This window comes from Opisthocomus hoazin, chromosome 6 (genome assembly GCF_030867145.1).
Source record: "Opisthocomus hoazin isolate bOpiHoa1 chromosome 6, bOpiHoa1.hap1, whole genome shotgun sequence".
Classification (NCBI taxonomy): Eukaryota; Metazoa; Chordata; class Aves; order Opisthocomiformes; family Opisthocomidae; genus Opisthocomus; species Opisthocomus hoazin.
The window spans coordinates 21,737,612-21,759,732 of NC_134419.1; the positions used below are offsets into that span (position 1 = coordinate 21,737,612).

Sequence of the window (22,121 nt, forward strand, 5' to 3'; positions counted from 1 at the left end):
GCAAATGCCTGTCTAGTGACCAAAGTGTGTGCGACCACTTCCATGCAAATGTCCACCGCCTCCCAATCTACACAATTCCCTCTGAATTTCAGGTTGGTTTTCTTTTTTCAACACACATGAAAATGTCTTACTGTATATTCTCTAATTACACGGACATACTCATTTTCTCCTTGCACAGTTCAGTGAATATTTAGTGTTCGTTTTTATCTCTTTCTTTCAAGTTGTGGCTCAAGACTTCACTGAAAAGCATGACATACTAAATGAATTTCCTCATCAACTGCCAGGAGTGTTTCACGAATGAAGGCTTTTCAAAATACTTTCATTTGATTATGGGGTTTGCCTTTTGTAATTTGACAGCAAGGGAACCAAGGTGCACAAAGATTATGTTGTTATCTGCCTGTTTACGTACCTGCCCAGGACTCCCAAAGCTGACGTTAACAACAAAGTTCCCACTGACCGGAGACAATTCAGAAGGAGCCTGTGAAGACGTGCCTTGTTCCACACCTCGCAAACACGGGCCTTGGTGATGTGCCCAGCACCAAAGGGGAGCTCCGGTGCTCAGCAGAGGCACCTGCGGTCCATGGCAGAGCTGACCCCGCCGCAGCCAGACCACCCTCCCCTCCCTCGGCCTGCCCGCTCGTTTACTGTGTGGCCCTGGCCTCGGCAACAAGCTCAGTGCACCCTGCACAACATGGCCACCTTCAAAATCCCTCAATTCTGATGTTTTTATTTTCTCCAGCTTTACTATTTTTAAAGGTTTGGTGTCTCCCCACTCCTTTTCACGTGTAAAGTGGTGTCAGTTTGTTCTCACAAATAAATCTCTGACCCCAAAGTAACCTCCGGGCTCACCATCAGCAAGCACACCAGACCCGACGACGGAGTAAGCAAGTCAGCCTCCAGCTACGAGCGGCAGAAGGGAACGGCTGCCCGAGGTGCACGGGAGCCCAGCAGCAAGGCGTGTTTTCCGGCTGCTGCCCCAGGGTGTGCAGCCCAGACACCCACCAGGAAGAAAGCGACCGACCCGCAGAGCGAAGGGAAGCCCGGGTACACCCATCCCAGCCGGGCCTCCCGGGGCTTCCGAGGGGACAAGCTGGCGGCTGCTCGGCTCGCCGGCCCCAGGCGCAGCACACGCTTCCTCCACCGACCCAGCAGCACCGCTCCCGACTCGCGGGCGCCTAACAACCAGGGGCGGTCAACCCCGGCCCGCCCGGCCCCGGCCGACCCGCCCGGTGCCGCAGCAACCCTGGAGGCGGCCAAGGCGGGAGCTGCCGACACGTGAACGAGCCCCGCGCCCCCGTGACACGTCCGTGCGCGCTGCGAGCAGCAGCCGCCGCCGCCTCACGCCCAGCCTCCACAGAGAAGATGCAGCCGCAAGCACCGTCCCGCGACCCCCGAGAGGAGGGGCGCGGCGCGGCGGGGCGGGGCAGGCCCGCAGCCGGGGCCCGCCGGGCAGCACATCCCTTCCCGGCCCCGCTTCCCGCTTCCGCCCGGCCCGGTCAGAAGCCCAGCAGGGAGGCCCTGCTGCCGCCGCCGCTTCCACTCCTGCGCACTGGGCGCGGCCCGCGGGGCGGGCCGGGCCGGGCCGGAGGCAGGGGCGGGCCGCGGGCGGGGGCGGGGAAGCGGCGGGTGGCCAATTGCGGCGCCCCGGGAAGCGGCTCCGGTGGGGTCGCCGCCCGCGCTCGCCGGGCAGGATGGAGGCAGAGGGCCGGATACTGGGGCCGCCAGTCCTCCCGCCCTCCCCCGGCGGCCGGGGAGGAGCCGGGGCCGAGCCCCCCGCGGGTGCCCCAGGCGCGGCCCGGGGGCTGCTGCTCGCCGCCGCTGCCGCCGTCGAGGTGCTGGCGTTGGACGATGATGAGGACGACCTGGAGGTGTTCAGCAAGGTGCGGCAGGGCCCTCCCGGGTTGGGCCGGGCCGGGCCGCGCCGGGGGCCGGCGGGCTGCTGGCCCCTGCGGCGCTCAGCGGCGCTTCGCCCCGCCGTGCGCCGGGGAGCCGGGACGGGGCGCGACGGGACGGGACGGGACGGGACGGGCGGCAGCGGTGATCGCGGCCTCTGCCCGCCCGGCCCGCGCTCCCTGCGGCCGGGGGGGTCGCGCCCGGGCCGAGCAGGGCAGGGCAGGTCCGGCTGCCGGCCGCTGCCCGAGCAGCAGTCAGCCGGGGCTCCTTCTCGGCCGTTAAAGCAGAGAGCGTGTCGTGGGTGTGTTGTCGGGTCGTGGTGCTTCATCAAGGCAGCATCTCAAGTATAACGTAAGGACAGACAGAGAGCTAAGGTGGAAAAAACGTATGCAGGGGGCCGAGGCCACGTTCACCTTCCGAGAGGGCTGAACGTGTGCGTTGCAGGACGTGTGACACTGGAGAGGAACAGCAGATTTGTTTCCTATTTGAAAACCTGACGCAAACGTGTTTTCAGTAGGACTGATTGTCATATGAATGAAACGTGTATTTTTTATATTTCTGTAAATGAGATACATTTTTTGATATGTGTTTTTAGGAGCTATGTATTTAAACTTGGACTGTAGTAAAATTTTTTATATTAATGGATTTTTAAGGCAGGAAGGGACTATTAGGTGATGTAGTGGTTTGTAACATGCAAGAGGTCAGGCTGAGTTTCACCAAGTCGTCTGTGTTTTTCTAGAAGCATAACTAGGGTCTGGCTAAATTATGTTTTCTAGAAAAGCACCAGTCTTGAGCTGACATAAAGTCACTGAGCTTCCATGCCAAAGCAGTGCTAAAGTATAATTTTAGTTGTTTGTTTCTTACTTTGAATCGTTTTGCTTTTACTAGGTAAGCTCAGGCAGTTCTGCATGCAAGTGTCTGCCTGTCAGTGCAGCGTATCAATAGTTGTGCTGCTTGCTTGCCAAGAGTGGTGCTCCTTGGGAATAAAAGATAAAAACAAGTGTAGTTGATATGAGTTGGTGCTGCTATATGGCAAATGTCTATATCCTTAAATTTCTGCTACCTGGATTCACGCCAAATATTTCTTACTCGTATTAAACCTTAACTACTAGTAATGCATGCCACATGACAACTTACTCCTGCAAACAAGAAAATTTGTCATACTACGTGAAATACAGCATTCTTTCCAAAGTGTGGACACCTGCATTTAGTGGTTATGCATAGACCAGAAATTCACAGTTTGCTTTTAGGTGTAATTTGAGGGCTGATCTTCTGTGCTGATGAAAATCTCTGAGGTTGATGGGGGATTATACTCCATTTGTTCATGTTCCATATGTTCAAGGGAAACTGACAGGCTAAATGTAGCTTCAGACTAAGTTTTGTTAAACCGATTTCTCCATAAAGTACTGTCCTAGCACTACCTTGTTTTAAATTGTATCTTAATGGTGTTTCTCATGCCACTGTCTTTAAGGCGGTGGTGTAGCATTTGCAGGCCAAGCGGTACAGCAGTTTCAGTGCAGGGCTCAGTACCTGACACTGACTTCAGCTTCATTTTTCTCAGTTTAGTCAATGAAATGTATCAGCTACCATAATGGTGAAAAATGAGATTCTTAAAAATTGTCAACCTCAATACCCTAAGTTATTACTCAAGATGGAAACATGTGGCTTTTATTTTATGAAAATTCAGAGGCATTTAACCTGATAGTGTCATAAACCATTGACCCAGTGTCCCGTGACATATCTCAAGTATTACAGGCTAGCATCTTCTTCGGCAACTTTGATAAAGCATTTCATAATGTGACGTGCATTTCACTTTGTTCTAGTTACCATGGAAAAAGTTCTGAGGTCTGTTTAGCAGAGGCAACTTCTAGGGATTGATTTATGAGTCACACAAACACAGTGTTTTCAACCTGCTTGCTTCCATTAGTTTCAAAGCATAGAGTACCACATGTATCGCAGTACCCATTCAGTTAATCTTTGCCTGCCTTGTTAACTGGTACAGTGACCTAGCATTGACAAAGCTGACAGCACTTTGGTTAATACTTAAAATCTTTGGCAGCTCTTCTTTCAAACTCTGTTTTACAGTATTTGTCTCCATTCCATAATTGCAGAAAACTTAATTGTGTTTCTTAAAAAGATGTACATGCCACTTCAGAATTGCATAGAGGCTAATTTTTCTTCAAAACAAGTTGATCAAGGATTTGAGACTGATTTATGAGTGAATTTTTCAGCCAAGGAACTGTTCTGTCTTCCTGGATCTCTTTGCTTCTTTGAAGAATGCTTCAACAACTAAGCTATTCCCCTAAAAGACGAACTCTGCCACCGCGTTGTTTACTTCCAGACCTGCTTTGAATCGCTGGCCTCAGAAGATTGCAAGCTCTGGATCCTAGCTGGGAGGGAGGGAAGGAGGCAAGCTTGAGTCGAGCATCTGTGCTCTAGAGGAGTGGTGTTGAGACAAACCCCTGGGCTTAATGTCTTCTACAGAGAACTGCAGACTTAACTGTGTCCTCTGCTTACTTTGAGGCTGCTCCTGCTGTATGAGTATTTTCTTTCTCTTACTTATTTTGGAGCCTTACTGACCAATTGAAGTCAAATGTGAGAGTGAGATAGGTTAACTGCAAGTATTAGAAGAAGGAGACCCAGAACTTGGTCCTCATGCTGCCAGGAGCTCGTTGATTGTCTATCTGTTTGGTCTTCTGGCCAGTAAATCAAAATGCATGAACCTATTTGCCGATGGGCATGCGCAGCACTGCCAGCAGCTGTCAGGAGTGGAAGGGCTTGTAAGGGAGAAGGGGTACTGCAGGTTGGTGAGGCTTGGGGAGCTGTGGGGAAGGACATCAGTGTCTGGGACAGGGCCTTGATGCTCTTTGCATGGGTTGAAGAGGAAAAAAGCTTTTTTTAAAAAAAAAGTTGTACAACCCAAGAGCTAGAAGAATTTTCTGGTTTTCCTGTGCTACAAAACTATTCCTGCCCTCAACTGTATGCACACAAAAACAGAGTTGGAACCACAAAATTACAGCTGTATAGAAAATAGAAAATTACTGTCTTTTTTTACCATGTTCCTGTGATGACGTCAGACATGTCACATGAACTTCAAGAACTGCTGGAAGTAAACCTGAAGTATCGTGAGGATAAAGAAAGAGAAACAGATGCTTGTTTAAAACTCGTATGTATTCATTCATGTGCAGATGAACACTAGAGCTTTATTATGAAACTGAAGACCTATCTATTCTGTGGATGCTTACTGCCTATATTTTGTTTCACAAACCATGTATTCATAAGCCCTTCCATATAAAAATATGCTTTCAGAAACCTGCCTGTATAGGGCAATTTTTAGTAGTAAACTAGAAGGAGGAATGAAAGATTAAGATACTAATGACCCATGGAAAATGAGAAAATATGATACACATTTGCCTTGATCCAATTTAGGCTTTGCAGAGTCATTTTTCCTCAAGTTATACAGCCATTCAAGTCCCTTACATGCTCACATGCATTTTTCTTTCTGTGGAAATTTCCTATTGTCTCAGCACTTTGAATCGCATGAGCTGCTCTGAACTAGTGGTGCTCATTCTTCGTGCAGGGCATGGCCAGCTGGTCTAGCAGGCAGTGAAAACAGCTTCTCCATTTATCCTTCACCACTGATCTGGCTGGATATCAGTATAGAAACCATGTATAGGAACACACTGGGTAAGAATAAAATGGCTTACAGGTGCACAAGTAAGCAGCTATATAGTATTTAAAGCATTGCCTTTAGTCTTCCATGCTGCTTTTGTCTCCCAGTTCAAAGAACTGTACCTAAGTGGTGGGAGGAGAACTGGTACATCAGTGCTTTCCGTACGTAATTCTCAGTATAAATTCTTACTCCATATTTATAGGAGTACGTTGATAAATCTAAAGGAGAGGGGTGGCAGTAGGCAATGAGGTTTAAGGGAGGAAAGGAACAAGAGAGGAGAAAGTTGTTCCAGGGAAAGTTTTGATCCAGTTGAATTCAGAGGAAAAAAGCAACTCTCTCCAAGCTCAGCAGCACTGCAGTAGCGTGCTCTTCACTCCCACAAGGTCAGCCTTGGGGTGATGCTGTGGTTCTAATTTCTGTGGACTTCCACATTTCCACGCCTGCCATGTGAGCAGTTTTCTCTTTAGCAACATCCCTTTTCTCCTTGCTCCATAGTTAGTGAGGCACCAGAAAGGGCAACTTTCACCACTTGGTGGTTAGGGTAGCCTAACTACATTTATAGAAAACTTCTAGAAAACAGATTGATTTTAAAGTTTGCTATAAAAATACTTCATTGCATATATTAGAAAAAATATATAAAAAGTTTGATATTTAAAACATAGTGACTGATTTTAATTGCCCAAATTTATTACATTTAGTGATTTATTAATTTGTTATGCTATTTTATGGTGTTAGTGAATTTAATTTATTTTCCTAGTCACTGTATCCTTCAAGATTTTAGATTAGTATATCTCATCCAGACTTGCATCTAAGAAAGAAAATGAGATTTTTTTGCCTGTTTCCAATTTCCACTCAGTATTTCAGCATTTGAGTGATCACCATTGAACACACTGAGCAGAAGCAGCTGCTGTGGGGTTATATTCTTAGAATGCTCTGATGGAAGTTGTTGATGCTGTCAAAAAGTGGTTTTCCACTTCAGCAAACCAGTGGTTTGACTTTTTTTAGAAATCAAGCAACAAATTTGTATTGCATCCTTACTTACTTTTTTTTTATTATTTTTAAGAGATTGTAAAATTTAAAAAGAATAAATTTCTGTTTCTGTAAAAGTTTTCCATTTCAAATTTTATTTTAAAATGTATGCAAACTGAAATATCCAATTCCAATAAAAATTCTTATTTGGATTTTGTTTTGTTTTCTTTTAAAATCATAATTTTTTATCCACCCTGTTCAGGTTATTAGAGATAATTCAAACTGCATAAGTCCTGAGTAACTGGCTTCTAACAATTTTAGTAAAGCTGGTAAGTATCCTACACAAACTGGGTGCTTGGATTCATAACTAATTTTGGCATTCATATGCAAGTTCTCTTTCTGGCTATGCATAACATTCTTGTCAAATTGTAACATTTTGCTCTTTCATCAGTTTTAGAATAAATCTCATTCTTATTTCTTACATCCTCACTGAAGCAAATACTGAAAAGGATAAGAGATTTACTATGTGCTGTATAATTTTTTAATCTGCTCTATATTTTATCTGTTTTACCAGACTATTTAAAAGCTTGCCATTTTAGCATCTGAGACATACGTGATTGCATGTGTGTGTTTGTATATAAATATATATTGATATAGATGTTCTCATGTCTGATCTGTAGGACACATCACTGGCTGAGGCCAACTCATTCAGTCCTTCAATGCCAATATCCCCCTCATCAATGATAAACCAGTATAAATTTGAAGATGAACCAGAATTAAGAGATCTCTTCATTGCAGTCGACGATCCTGAAAGCCACGTTACAGCCATTGAAACATTCATTACATACAGAGTAGTCACAAAGGTAAGCATCTACTCGTGGCTATAATGGCTTGCATTGGTAACAGTAGTAGCGTTTTCAGTCTTCTTGCATACCACTCTCTGAGATATTACTAAATTTAAATTATACTCTGGTTTCGCCATGAGTTATAGACCACTAAAACTGTATGAAACTGTGCAGTAGATTCTGAAAAAAAAATTAATGTAAGTCTACACACATAGTTGTAGCTCTAGGTTTTTTATGCTGAGAAAATACCTAATAGTTCTTCAATAGCTGCATCAGTTCTATATGAGAATAACATTTTCTGTTGTGATCTTCAGCAGGAGTATGAAACAGCAGAAGGATTGGTTCTGTTTGAAGACACTATATTGGCCCACATATTTATGACTTTTGGATCACTTGCAGGCTAGCAGTCTTTTGTCATGCATAAATGTTACCTGCTACAAAGCCTTTCGATTCCCTTCTTTTGTAATTACAGCGTCCACTATCACGTGGACATTTATTTGCCATTTACAGTTGCATGTGATTTCCAGGGAAACAGCTACAATTCTCCAATGAAGAAGTAATATTAGGAAACAACTAAGTGTATTTTTAGCTGTCCTGAATACAAACTATTTACTGGAAATAAGGAAGAAAGTCAGCCTTATGAGACCAGCAAGCTCTTCTGGGATTACCAGCAAATATTCTGCAGGCTGTGTTTTGAGAATTGCTCTGTTAATTTCTTTTACTTTGAGTTCTTTTTAAGATTCATTTAAAACCAAATTTTCAAATGGGAATTATTCGTACTTAAATAAGAGGAGATATCAATTCGTCATAACATATTTAAAGAGTAGGAAGAGAGCTATCTTTGTTAGTTGCTAGCAATAATTTTCACTTTATACATGTTTTTGTAGACGAGAGAACATTTTTTCTTAAGGCAAGTATGGAATGGCTGTAAGGTGGATTACTTTTGCTTTTTTATCTGTTCTTTCTTACCACATTTAATTTGAAGTGCTGGTTGTTGATGATAAAATAGTAGCATTCCTCCCACATACCTTGAAAAATTTTTATTCAAGCCTGAAAAATGTTTAGATTACAAAAGCATATTTTGAGGTTTTTAGAATTTACTTGCATCGCACATTAAATCTCTGTACAACAATGAATGCTAAACAGCACGCATTAATGAAAACACAGGCTCTTTGTGGCTTCATTACAGAAGATAGAGCAGTGATAAAATAATTTTCATGGTCAGACAATTTTGATACACTGTAATAAGCTTTTTAGCTTTGTTGGCAAGTTCTAACAAAGGGTTACAAAACTGGAATTGATGATGGAATGCAGAATCCATTAAGCACCACAGGAAGTGTTATTGCTATGATATGCTGAAGTTTTCATGTTTTGAATGTGGAGGTTGTTGACTAATATCAGCAGGTCCCGAGGACGTAGGTCAGCTATTTGGTTTTTTTTTTTTCAGAATGCTAAAAAATGGACTTTCCTCATTCGTAGATGACTAATCACTTTAAAAGAAATGCCCTAAAAGTAATGGACATAACCGTGATTGCTAAAAGGAAAATGCCACACTAAACTAATGATTGAAATCAGTGCAGTTTAGTGCTTGCTTTTTTTTTTTTTTTTACAACAGAACTTTGATTTCATGCTCAAATGGGGTGGTTGTATCTCTTCAAGTAGTTGATCATTACACGTTAAAAAATAGCAAGCAACTAACACAGGCAAAATAAAATCATGTATGCATTCCCTTCAAGTACTTGATTTTATCCAAAATCTGAAACAGGTTTGTTTTTTTTATGGTATTCTAACCTGGGTCTGTGTTTTCTGCCTCTGGTTTTCAGACGTCTCGTGGTGAATTTGACTCCAGTGAATATGAAGTTCGAAGACGATATCAGGATTTCCTTTGGCTGAAGAGCAAACTGGAAGAAGCACATCCGACACTGATTATTCCTGTTCGTTTGCTGTAACAAGTTATTTTTATTTGTTTATAAGATGGCACCAGTTTTATACAGAGATGTTTGAAATCTTTGTTCACTTTCTGAAATCTCACAAACGTTAAACCAACCTAGTTTCATTAGCTTTATACATATGTGATAATTAAAAATCCCATAGAGGTATTTCTTACACTTGTAATTGTGCCATTTGCAGTAATGTATGTCCTTCTTTCTGAGTTGTACTTGTTTTCTTCTGCACCACGTGCTACAAGAACTATTTCACTGTTGAATGTGATAACTTTATAACAATTTGGTATTTGCATAGTGGGTTCTACAAGATATACATATGTTTTTTAGTAAGTAGAAGAATTATTGTAATACCCTTAATATTATGCAACTTGTGCACTATATTTTTTCTTGTTTCCGTAGCCTTTGCCTGAAAAATTCGTAATGAAAGGAATGGTGGAACGATTTAGTGATGAATTCATTGAGACTCGAAGAAAAGCTTTACATAAATTTTTGAACCGTGTTGCTGATCATCCAACTTTAACTTTTAATGAAGACTTCAAAATTTTTCTTACTGCACAGGCCTGGGTAAAATTATTTTTATTTACAGTTATGTGAAACCACATCTTTTGTTAGTAGAGTATATCAGGAGTCTCCCTAGTTCATTGTTCAAGAGTGTCCTCCCATGGCTTATTACAGAAGTATCAGAAGAAGGCAGGGTATTTATGGAATATTCATCCCCCCGAGATAACCCTTCTTTCTGTGCTTTTGGTAATCGTGCGTGTGGCCCATAAGTATTACTGTACCTTCCAAAGCAGTTTTTGTTGCTACATTTTCGATTTCTGTGGCAAATTCACAATATTTCAGCTCTTTTTGAAGAGTGCTTTTCAGTATACCTGTAAGCTTCTGAGATTATATGAAAAGTAATATTTTAAATTAATTATTGTTTTGGCATGGCACTGTCTTTTTATCTGCTTTTTTAAAAAAGTTATACTAGTCTTAGAAAAATACAGCCTTTAAATTTCCTGTTGTATTTTTGCAAGATGAGTCCAGTTGAAAATTTTTGTACTCAACAGAGCCTGCCTCTTGAACTTCAGCAAAGGTTATTCTAGCAATATATGAAGAGAGTTACAAAAAAAATAGATGGATTACTTCTTCTAGGAGGAACATTGTTTGCTTTTCTCAATTACTTATTTCTGCAATCATTGCCTCTGCTTTCCTGTTCAAAAGGCTAAACTGCAAACTAGCTAACTTGCCCTAAAGAATGAAAGGGTAAAGGTTCTCTGCCATCCTGAATCGCTCTTGTGAGAGTGTGATACATGGCACGCTTGTGTTTGCCCAGAAAGGCTTAGCTAATAAATGCACGTGGCAGGTACAGTTCTGACGCTGGTCTAATAATTTTAAAGTAAGGTTTATACACTAAAAAGACACACAGAGGCTTATGTGTGTAGTTTTGGCTCTTTTTAAAAAAGAGCTTTAAAGTATGCATTATTTTCTGAGAATTTAAAAAACTACATGGAAGTAAACATGGCTTGTTCTGTCTGTAGGAACTCTCGTCACACAAGAAGCAGGGTCCTGGTTTGCTGAGCAGGGTGGGACAGACCATCAGAGCTGTAGCATCCTCAGTAAGAGGAGGAGTTAAAAATCGTCCTGAAATGTTTACAGAAATGAACCATTACATGGAAACATTTAGTGAGAAAATAAACACACTAGACAAAATAGCTCATAGAATTTACAAGGAAGAAAGGGGTAAGTAGAAAACAAGTATCAGTTTTATTAAGAAATGACTATTTTGGAAAAGTAGATTAGTTTTCATTGTGCCAGGCAAAATCCTCTTTCCAGCAAGCAGAGGAAAAGGGAGATTTGTGTTTACACTGTGCTTTTCATAATGGTCATTGTTTTGGCAGACCTTAAAGTTAGTTTGAATAACTTCTTAATAGGAAGAGTTTTAATGTGTCATTGAACAACTTGATAAGAAACTTAGAAGCAAATGTAGCAAGTATGGCTATCTTGTTACTTGTGTTTTTGGAAAGCTGCATGACCTTTTATTTTGTACTTTCAGCAGAATGTAAGTATTCACGGTTTTCTGTGCAGTCTCAGGCTGCCATAATGCTGTCTAGATTCCAGATCTCTGTTTTGGTTTCATTCTGCACCTTTTTTCTGTGTTAACCAAGTAGATTTTTTTTTTTTTTTTAATTAGCTTTACTGTTGGCCATAATTTCTGTCATGGGAAACTGTGCCTGTTAGAGTTTTGTTAAGAAGGATGACTTAATCTCATTTTTTTTCCTTAAATAACAGCAATTTGAACACCTACTTGGAACGCTGAATTACTGACTTTGTGAGATTGACCTTGATCTCAGACTAGGCCTGTTCAGTAGAATTTCCACTCGTCAACACTTAAAGGATTTTTATTGTCTGTGTAATATAATTTGAAGAGCTGCACTGTGTTCTTTAATAACTGAGCCCTTATGCTTTGTTGAGCAGTACCAGATCTCAGTGTGCCCTCGCTAAATTGGAGGGGTTTTGTACAATGGAAATACATGTTGATGAAAAGAGTTCCTTTTGATACTGTTCATCAGTGGAAATAGTTGGGTGAGGTCTGTAGGTTCAAGGCATCACTGCCAAAATATTTCATGGAAAATCTTATGAATTTTGACACATTCCCAAGTGCTGTAGGTTATATCTTCTTTCTAGATGTTCCAGAAAGCACTTGGCAGAAGACTTGTGTGCAGGGCTACACCGTCATGGATATGAACTGTTGGTAGCTATGATTCAGAGAATGTTCTTGCTTGTAGTAGCTTAACATGGGATTCTTAATTCTGTCTTCCATGGAGGTTTTTTTTGTCCAATTAATCTCAAAGTAAACATTACACTCTTCATGGCACACATCTGCTTTGCATCTTTTCTTGGACATTTCTTCATTATAAATTCAGTTGTGATGAAATTGTGTTTTCGATAAATGACCAATATGTTCACAGTACCCTCCTGTGAACATGCAGGTTCCAGGTCATACCCAGTCTTGCCCAAGCTTAGTTCTGCCAAATGGCGCAGTAAATTCTGGACCTTTTTCTTGCTGCTTACAGGCTATGACTTGTCTTAGAGACATAAGAGAAATAATTCATAGGACATCCATGTATTTAGATTAATAAAAACTACTAAAGGCGGTAACACCTGCAGAATTGGACTTCAGTGTGTCTTCTGCAGCTTTTGGGACATACCAAGGCTACTATTTTTAATAATAAGATGTTTTATAACGGGATTCAGAGTATTACTGTAGCAGGATAATTCAGGGCAGTAGAAGCAAGTCAGACCAGCTGCTTCCCAAGGCTGCTATGGCTCATGTCCCTCCATATGAAATCAAGTGAAGTAATTCAGATCATTGGGTGAACTGGGGCATTTTTGCTGATAGGTTTCTAGGAACTACTTAATTACAATACATTAATTGATTATTTATAAACAATGAACTGCAGTTTACTTATCTTGGTCATTTGAGCAAATTTAAACATTAGCATCAGTCTCTTGCTTTGTTGACAGTTAATATGAGGTTGCAATTATTATCACTTAGACATCTGTTAATGAGCAAAAGACTAATATGTGTATATGTTCCTGTTAAGAGTATTTTAATGAAATGAAGGAATACGGCCCCATCCACACACTCTGGTCAGCATCGGAAGAAGATATAGCAGACTCCCTAAAAGATGTTGCCAGCTGCATTGACAAATGTTGCAAGGCTACAGAGAAGCGAATGGCAGGCCTCTCAGAAATCCTGCTGCCGATTTTACATGAGTATGTTCTCTACAATGAAATTCTGATGGTAAGGTTTCCTTAAGGATTGTTTATGGCTGTATATAAAGTTTGGCTTAGTCTAGTGTCAAACACTAGAAGAGAGTTTGCAACCGATGAAAATGATTTTGCAGTCCCTCTATTTACTGTTGTTACTAAATGTGCACAGCGTAGGACAGCTGTCCGTTAGCAGGGAGTCTGGTTTGTCCTGTTCCCCTTGTTAATCAGGCAAGAGACACCACTTCCAGAGGAGGAGAGCTTGATAGTTTTGCGTGGCAGACATCCCTTGGTAGCTGGGCTAAAGAGTGTCTGGTTTTGCCATCTTCAGAAAGCTCTGCATTGTAGCAGAGAGGTGGGAATACAGAAGGATTTGGGGAAGAACAGCTGAGAAAGACGTCCTGAAATACAAACTGCTCGAGTAACAGATTGACTGAGGGAGAAGGAGTGGAGAGGTTTTTCCCTTGCTAAGAGATGTGCCTAAACTATGTTTTTGTTTTCCAGAACAGCAGGGAAATTCCAGTCCCTGTGGCATTATATAGGCACGTGCTAGTCTTTGCCATAAGGTGATGCTCTCAGTTCCCTTTATGTACCTATTTTTCTTACACTTGGAGAGAATGTAAAAAATCAGACTTCAGAATTGATGAAATCAATGCTGATGGATAATCAGCATAACTAAGTAACTGAATTCAGCATGTCATAATTTGCAGAATTCTGCTGCCTCCAGAAAGCAGAAAATGTGTACAAACCCCTCTTTGTCTAGGTTTTCAGCAATGCAAGCTGCAGTATGTGTTCTTGCCTTTCTGCTGGGAATCCAGCTCCTACTGCAGTGGTTTCTAAGTAGGGGCTGAGAGTGTGTTAGAGGCCAAGGGTAGAGCAAGACCCAGGTTAACTCAGCCTTTGTCACTCTTTGGCATTGTGCAGAGCGCTGCTAATTTCTTAGTAAGGCTTAGCTACTGAGAGGTTAAGAATTACTGCTGCAACAACTGCTGTCTTTAAAACCAGCCTCACTGAAAGAGAGGCCATATAAAATGTCCTGTATGTTACAGGCCTCAGTATTAACATATACATGCAGGTAGATGGAGGTAGGTACTTCTTTGCTTAAAGGTCTGAAAAGATTACTGTCCTAGCAATTGCAGATCTTCTTCCTCTCCCCCACTTCCAAACTTATTTTTCAGAATTTCTAAGTCTAAGCCCATGAGCCATCCCAGCCTTCATGCTGTTGAAGAGATACTACCTGCCCATTGCATTCTAGTCTGCAGCCTGTCTCAGGTGTTCTCTTATGTCTAGAGCACAGAGAGGTTTCTGTGGACCAAACCCCCAAGTGCCTACCTGGCTCTTCATGCACACATTGCAAGTAGCTGTTGCCCATTGCTTTTCTTTCTGCTTGCAGTGTTCTTGATGCAACACTTTGCAGTGCAGCATTAGGCTACCTTGAGGTTCTGTCTGGAGGAAAATCTTCCTCCAGTAGCTCATTCCTGTTCTACAACTTACCTTTTCCTTTCATTTCCCGTGGATTTTTATTTTTCTTACAGTTTACTTCCCTCTCACAGTTTGGAGGGAGCTACTAGTCACGATAAAAATACAATAGGGGAAGTCACACACTAGTAAAACCTGCTTTCAGAGGTATGTTTAACCCCTCATCACAGGGACCTTTGTGCAGTGCAGCCAAGGTCATGCACAAATGTGTAGAAGAAGGTGTGGTCAGTACAATACAACCCTTCTATTTTGCAGTCCTGGGAGTTCAGCCTTAAACTGGGGAAAAACATGAATTCATTGCTAAAATATTTGCATCTGGACTGTCTCCTTCCTAACTGACTCACAGAACAAATCCAAGGAGTGCAGAATACTGCTGTGCCTCAGGATACAAATCACAGCAATAATTTCGTTATGGGTCCACATACAATTATTTGAGGGGTTTGTGGCAGGGTACCATTAAATATTACACAAAAAAAATCTTAAAAGTATAGTAATATGTTTTAAACACAGTCCCTCTTTTTGCCGTTAGAAGTTAGCACTTGTCTACAGTGATAGCACATTAATAATAAAATCATTTGGTTTATCTTGTAATTTAAGGAGTATTTGTGATAAATATGACAAATAGTCATTAAAACAATTTTAAGAGGCAAAAGAAGTAGGAAAAAAGAGAAAGCATTTGTAATATGAAGGAAAGCTGTTCCAGACTTATTTGTTTTGCTTCTGTGCTTACAGCTGAACATTTTCTGTATTTATCTAACCGAAAGATATTCTGAGCTACTGAAAAGTAAATTTATGAACATTAGTATGTATTGCTAACCTATTATTCAGAATTGTCCAAAGTCAGGTTTACCAAATTTTTATAGTGAGTACCTGTTCAAGAAAGAAAAATAAATGAAAATTAACCTCCTAAATTATTCTATTGTGTTTGTTAAAGTGACAAGATTTCAGAGAGAACTCAGTCAAATAAGACAGCTAGAGAAGGTAGAGCTGCTTGTGCCCTGTGCTGTTTCAATGTGTCCTGTGCTAGAGGTGAATACTGAAAATCTCTTTAGTATATGCAGAGAAGCAGTAAAACTCCTTGTGGCAAGGTAATGCAAAAGAAGGTTTTGAGATTTATGATAATATATGTCCTGCTTCTGATGTTTTTTTTTTTTAAAGGACTAAAGCCTTGTAACATTTCCAAAGCAAAGAGAAATTTCTAAGGCTTCCTCAAGGTCACAGAGCAAATGAGCATCAGAAATGGAAATTTAATCTGTAATACCATTCCTGTTTTGTAGTTTAACAAGTAATGCTCCTTCCCCTTTCTAATTATTTTTTGATACTGTGCTAAAAATCCAATACCTGATAAGACAGTTCTAAAGGGAGAAATAATTACTTATCCTGAAAATAAGCACATACATCAATGTTAGAACATCTGTCATTTTTATGATAATTTGATCTGAACTACGTTTGGCATTTACAAAACAATACTGAAGGTTAAAGTCAGAATTTCAATAATGCCTGGTATACCATTTTTAGTTGTTTATTTCTCTTTATATTGTAACTTTACTTGAAGAAAATACTTTTGTTCATGAGATTTGGCAAACTCATGTTGCTGTCTTAAAATATGAGTATATAGTAAGTTGAGCTGATACTAAGTAAACTGCTGTTGCAGTTTTTGTTATACAACCAGCAATGATAGTATGTGTGACAGAGCCTTGCAGCATTGGTTTTGGATTGACTAAGATTCTTGAAAAACACATATGATAAAATACAAGTACTGAAAAACAAGTCTTCACTACATGATTGTAAGATCATTTTTGAGGAAAGTACATGTAAAGTACATGTCAAAAATATTAAATGGCATCATTCTGTGTTCTTGCATAATTTATTAAATAGCCAACTTGTTTGATGATTTTCTGAATAGATGGCTAAAATTTGGTGCAGTTTACTTCTCTTTTTTTTCTCTTCTATATTAAGGGTGTTTTGAAAAGGAGAGACCAAATTCAGGGCGAGCTTGAATCCAGAGTTGATGCTTTAGCCAATAAAAAGACAGAAAAGGATCTGGTGAGTATGTACAGAATGCTGAAATCTTCTAGGCCTTATTCTAACTACAAAAGACGATCCTTTGAAGAAAGCACAGCCCCTGAAGCCATGCTTTGTAACTGGATGGTGTCTCTGTTGTGCTCATACTTATTCTGAAAAGGTTCAGTATTTGTAGCTGTGCATGCCAGGCAAAGGCAATCATGAGAAATATGCAGAACTTCCTAGACAGGCTGCTGGAGCTAAGGACTGGTAATAGTGGGGGACCACTGTTTTGTCAACTCAGACTGTACTGCAGTTTATTTTTAGCATTTCTGTTTACTTCCACGCTGGGAGTTACAAGAAAGTAAGATTTGCTGCAGTGCTTTTGTAGCTGCTGCTCCATTGATATAGGAGAGGGAGAGGAGGTAGTCAGAAGGAGCAAAGCTGTTCGTTGAACTTAAATTAAAAGTATTGGATTCTGTTCTTTCAGGTCTCTATCCTACTTGGCTGGGCCCAGGGATATTTTTTTACTTCCAGTATGATACCTTCATTAATTCTAGCAAAGTCAGACCATAACTCGTAGCCCATGGGCGCAGGCATCCACAAAGCCATCAGCAAGGCTCAGTGGGCTGATTAAAAGGAACTTCTGGGATGGGTATGGGCGGTTTTGATTGTTTTAACTTTCCAGCCTAAATACTGACCTTTTAGCACAGTGTTAACACCAAGTGTTATACAGTGTAAGTAATATATATATTAAAATGAATAAATAACAACACTGTAACTTTTAGTACCTCAGAGGACAAAAGTCCTTGATATTTCCAATAACTTTTATTAGGGTTGTCGTAATTAGCTTTCATGTAAAGACAAGCTGTTTAGATAGTTTTTGGCACTTGAAATTCATAGTTTTATTTGATTTCTTGTCACGGAACTGAATAAATAAGAATATATTACCACTGTCTGATATCTACAATGGCTATGGTATATTTTGTAACAAATTGCCTCTGTGTACTGCAGTGGGACAGTAAGTAAATAACCTCTGTTTTTGTTTTTTCCTAAAGTAGAAATTCTGTTTACTTATATCGTCCTCTCATTTCACTACCTTTGTGTTCTGTAGTCTGTTTTTCTTTCTTTACTTCCTCTTCCATTTCTCCTGTCCTTTGTCCTTAGTTTATGTATAAGGTCTGAAGCTCTTATAAAATGCACGGAGGATGGTAAGTTGGAGAAGGCTCCTAGGTTGGGAGTTGGGGTAGCAATGGCAGGTCCTCATCCCCTGCTGGCTGCAGGCCTCTGTGTTCCCATGCTGCCTGGTGAGGGCACCGGCAGAGCCACTGCGAGCTCCTCCCATGGCCTGCCTGTTCCCAGCACCCTGCGCCATGGGTGCCCCACGTGCCGGCACCACACTTCAGTTGCATTGCTTGTAAAAGCACAGTACATATTGAGAATGATCCATATGGGTCCCTTCCAACTTGAGATATTCTGTGACTCTACGAATTTATTCTGGCAGAAAGAAGTGTTATACATCATTGCTGAAGTTGTTTGTGTGCAGATAGTTAGATCAGCTTTTTAATGTTGCATCCCTTTTAATCAGTACTTCCCATTTGTATGGTTTGTTGGCAACCTGCTAAGAACAGTTGCATTTGCGCAGAGTGATTCAGCGATGAATTGCAATTTCATACAGCTTGTTCAGCAGCTAGTCTTATTGCTGTCCAACGTAGGGAAGGGAACATTGCCTGACAGGACATGGTCTTTTCAGAATGTATTTCTGTTTTAATCTGATGGAGTCCTCGGACAAGTTGTATTCACTCTCTTTTCCTGAACTGTTGCAGACAAAAAGGAATATTTTTCCTTTAGCATACTATTGATCATACCATGTTAATTTGATATTGACCATGGTTTGCTCCAATAATGAGATGTTTGTATTTGCTTCCAGTAAAATTTTGAGATCGGTTTGCACAACCTGGTCTTTTTTCACTGTTTCTGTGTTTCCAAAGCTGTGTTTACAGTTTTGTTAAAAGCCTTTGGACAGTGTGATTACCCGAGTTTTCAGATCTTTGCTTTATCTTTCCAATCCCTCTATTTCTTACTCATTTCAAAAAATCCAGTCTCCGAGAGTCTGATTCTCCTTGCAGCCTCACAAGAGCAGTAAAACAGATATCTGTTAGTCTGTCTGATCCTAATATCCTGTGTTCTCTAATGGAATGGCAGCTGTATCCTGAAGACTTTTTCGTAATTAGAAGTTGAAGGCTTTTTCTATTAATGATAGTTTGGCCACAGAGAATGGTGTACTGCTATTTTTAACTATTCAAGTAACTTTTACTATGTTTTCTTAATCAGTTTTTTACTATGTTTTGGTTTTTATTATGTGTTGAAATATTTTGCTGACATTTCTAACCAGACTGATTTCAGAATAAAAGGTGGTCATAACACAGGTACTGTTACTGGAATTGGTGTCAAACACTGAGTTTGCCTGTATTTGCACATTTCTATTCCTAAGCAGAACTCATGTAGCTTCTAATAATCTCATAGATGTCAGATTGAACTTGTCAGTGGAATCTAGTAGCCAGAAATTCTGCTGACAATGAGTGGCATGAACTCTAATCTCATTTGAAGTGCATTTCCACCATAGATAAGGAATCTCAGACTGTCATTAGAGCTGATAAAAGGCTGTGAGATCTTTAGCATTGGTCACAGCAAACATTAAATGATGTAACAAACAGGAGCTTATACAGCAGGAGGATACAAAACATCCCCAAGGTCAGTGCAGCTGAAATAGGCTGGAATCTCAAATTAAACCTTACGAGATGTCAGGCTCACTGACTGGGAAAAAATACTTTCTTGAGCTGTGCTTCTGCCACCAGGCTTTTAGAAGGCTGCTTGTGGTGCTACTAAAAAGCCAAAACCTCGTCTCCCACTCCGAAATTTAGTCCACGAAGAAGGCAGTTGTTCAGGGTATGGAAGGTTTGAAGACTGTCATTTTTGGATGCAGGCTCTGACAGAAATATTTGGGAGGACTTTGGTGTCCTGCTTATCTAGACCTTTCTTACCTCCAGATCTCTGGCTGTATAGATGTTGGAGTTAGTGGCTCCATCGCTCCCATGCTCCGTTCTGAAGGCACACACAGGAATGCTAGTGCATCCCTTTGTGGTTTGGGAGTTTTTAACAGTTTTGGTACTGCCATTAGGGCTAATAGGAATTCTGACAAAAGGTTGGTATAATGTGCTCTGACAGAACCAGATGAGCATTAAATGCTTACTTAGGGATTCTAGTGTTCAGGCTTGAAACTGAGTGGTAAAGAGATGGTATGCTGAATCTTATCACATTCTGAATATATCTTATGTTTTAACTCCAGGCTAAAAAGGATTCGTATCACCAAGCTGTAGGATTAATTCATGTAGCAGATAGGAATTCATGCTATTTTGCATAGTGAGATAGTGTAAAATGCTGTTTCACTTTCTAGGTAATTTGGCGGTTGGGCCAAGGCTCTTTGGCCACAGGTTGCCCTGTTGATATCTGGCAGTGCGCTGCCCTGGCAGCGTCTGGCTCTCACCTTCCTGTCCCATGGTCCAGTGTCTGATGAGCACTCTGCTGTCTTTTTCTGGTGATCACTGATGTGAGAATTAATTTATCACACTAGCTGACTCAGTACGATCAATGTAGGAAAATGGATTCAGGATCATATTTAATTTGCAGGATAAACTGTAACAATTTACACCTTGTAAATGAGGAACAGACTGGGTAGATGTTTTTGTTGAGACCGAGCCATTCATCTTTGATTTCTGCTGTTGTGGCAGCTGAAGAGGGTGCATTTATGTTTCTTTTCAGTTGTGAAAAAGTAGATCTTAAACCTCTCTGCTTGAGTTGATGAAATGTGGCATAACGCTGTCTTTAGACCTTAAGTCCAAGCCTTCCCTTGATACAACACTCAGTTTCTTTTGGGCTTCAGGGGTAATGTTTAAACCGCATATTCAGACAGGGATGTACAACAGAGTCTGCCTGTCCACATCACATTGTGACTGCACCGTGGAAGAAATTCGTAGTTCCTAGAAAAGGCAAGACAAAAACAAACGGTAAAATAAATGTCTTGAAGATATGAGGAGATAAGGGGAAACTACTGCAGCCAGGACTTCTAAGTCGGAGAATTTCTTTACATGTGTAGCCTAGCACATTCCCTTATAGGGACTTTTGTCTTGCAAAAGCAGAAAATGGATTCAACTGCCTTTCCTACCCTAAATCATCTAAAAGTGTTCACTGTTTTCAGTATTCTGTATGCATTGATTTTTGGTATTTGAAGGAAAGGCAGTTAAATTGGGACATGCATAAGATACTGAATCCAGCTGCCTGTAATTCCTTTAAAGGTTATTTCCTCACATTTAAACTTTGGATTAACCTTTTCATATTGAATACAGTGTTGGTAGTTGAAATTACCCTTGTCCATAGTTTGATTGCTGGTCTGGCTAGAGAATTGAACTTGGGCTTTTCAGTAAAGTAGAAATAGTATTTTGTGTTTTGTTCTTGATTAATAACCAGTATTTCATAATCTAGAAGTGTGGCAAGGAAAATCAGTATAGAAGTCAAGTCTAACTAAAAATGTTTATTCATCTGTGTATCGTGGAATGTAGAGAAAATCTATTCGGATGAAATTTTCCGTTTTACTACCTAAGGAGTTTTTTGTTGCTTTAAGAGCTGAAGGATTCTACTATGTCAAACTGAATTGGGATTCATGGTTTGTGAATTAACAGCTGGGCTCAGGTTCTGTGCCCATTTCAGGCAGTGTTGCTTAGTTTGTGTCTGATGGCGGCAGCACTGCCTGATGCTGCACTGGAACACTGTCCTTCCTGCATGGTTCAAGCTGGAGGCTGCGCACCAGGATTTCCCACATCCTGCTCTGAATTTTGACATTTCTGCATTCTGCCAATAGCCTAAGCGTTCCTTGGAAATCCTGGAAGTTAATCCTGGAATCCTGAAGTTTATATCAATGAAAGCACCAGCTCTGCAGAGAGCACGAGGAGCTATCCGACTTTACAGGGGTGTTGTATGAGGAAAAAACAGTTTATCTGACAGCAGAATACAAGGAAGAAGAGGAAGGTGTATGGGGTCTGAGTTGCAATGGAAACAATACAAGGATGTTAACTTTTCCTGCTTGATGTTCCTTATTGGTGGTGTTTCTGCCTGACCTCCCTCCTGCTGCAGACAGTCGCTGCACAGTCTCAGCAGATGAATTTGCACTGTAGCTGCAGAAGATGTACATCGTTCTGTGTCTGGGTGCCAGCCAGAACTGACACAGCTGATTAGCAAATGACAATAGGTAACAAAATTACTGAGAGGACTAGAAGAGTCATTAAAGAGGGAGCCTGTGTCCACTTACTCATTCCTAGTAGCTGAAAAGTCACTTTGTGCATCTATAGTAATTAGAAGATAATAATGTCTGGGGAGTAGCCCTGAAAGTTTTTGATCCTGGATCACGGTGAAAGAGTTTCTTCTCCGAAGAAGTCCTTTGTTTTAATTTCTTTCTCTGCTTCTGCGTTTCTGTCTCCCTCACATGGTCACACAGGTTAC

General features: G+C 40.9%; 2 protein-coding genes across 4 annotated transcripts in view; one reads left to right on the plus strand and one right to left on the minus strand.

Annotated features, from left to right (window-relative positions):
* The first annotated feature begins 1,629 nt into the window (after positions 1 to 1,629).
* Positions 1,630 to 22,121, plus strand: part of SNX7 (sorting nexin 7) — a 29,282-nt gene continuing 8,790 nt past the window's right edge. The window contains exons 1-8 of one of the 2 annotated variants that reach the window (XM_075424997.1): positions 1,794 to 1,880; positions 6,798 to 6,864; positions 7,216 to 7,398; positions 9,204 to 9,314; positions 9,726 to 9,890; positions 10,850 to 11,051; positions 12,917 to 13,116; positions 16,521 to 16,607. In XM_075424997.1, the coding sequence (XP_075281112.1) occupies positions 7,255 to 7,398; positions 9,204 to 9,314; positions 9,726 to 9,890; positions 10,850 to 11,051; positions 12,917 to 13,116; positions 16,521 to 16,607 (909 nt within the window). In that variant the 5' untranslated portion in view covers positions 1,794 to 1,880; positions 6,798 to 6,864; positions 7,216 to 7,254. Of the gene's footprint in view, positions 1,881 to 6,797; positions 6,865 to 7,215; positions 7,399 to 9,203; positions 9,315 to 9,725; positions 9,891 to 10,849; positions 11,052 to 12,916; positions 13,117 to 16,520; positions 16,608 to 22,121 lie in introns of both variants that reach the window. The other variant, XM_075424996.1, reaches the window with a different exon arrangement.
* PLPPR5 (phospholipid phosphatase related 5) overlaps positions 16,601 to 22,121 on the minus strand; it is a 103,232-nt gene continuing 97,711 nt past the window's right edge. For both annotated transcript variants that reach the window (XM_075425003.1, XM_075424998.1), the window contains one exon: positions 16,601 to 20,605. In XM_075425003.1, coding sequence (XP_075281118.1) covers positions 20,531 to 20,605 — 75 coding nt within the window. In that variant the 3' untranslated portion in view covers positions 16,601 to 20,530. The remainder of the gene's footprint in view (positions 20,606 to 22,121) is intronic.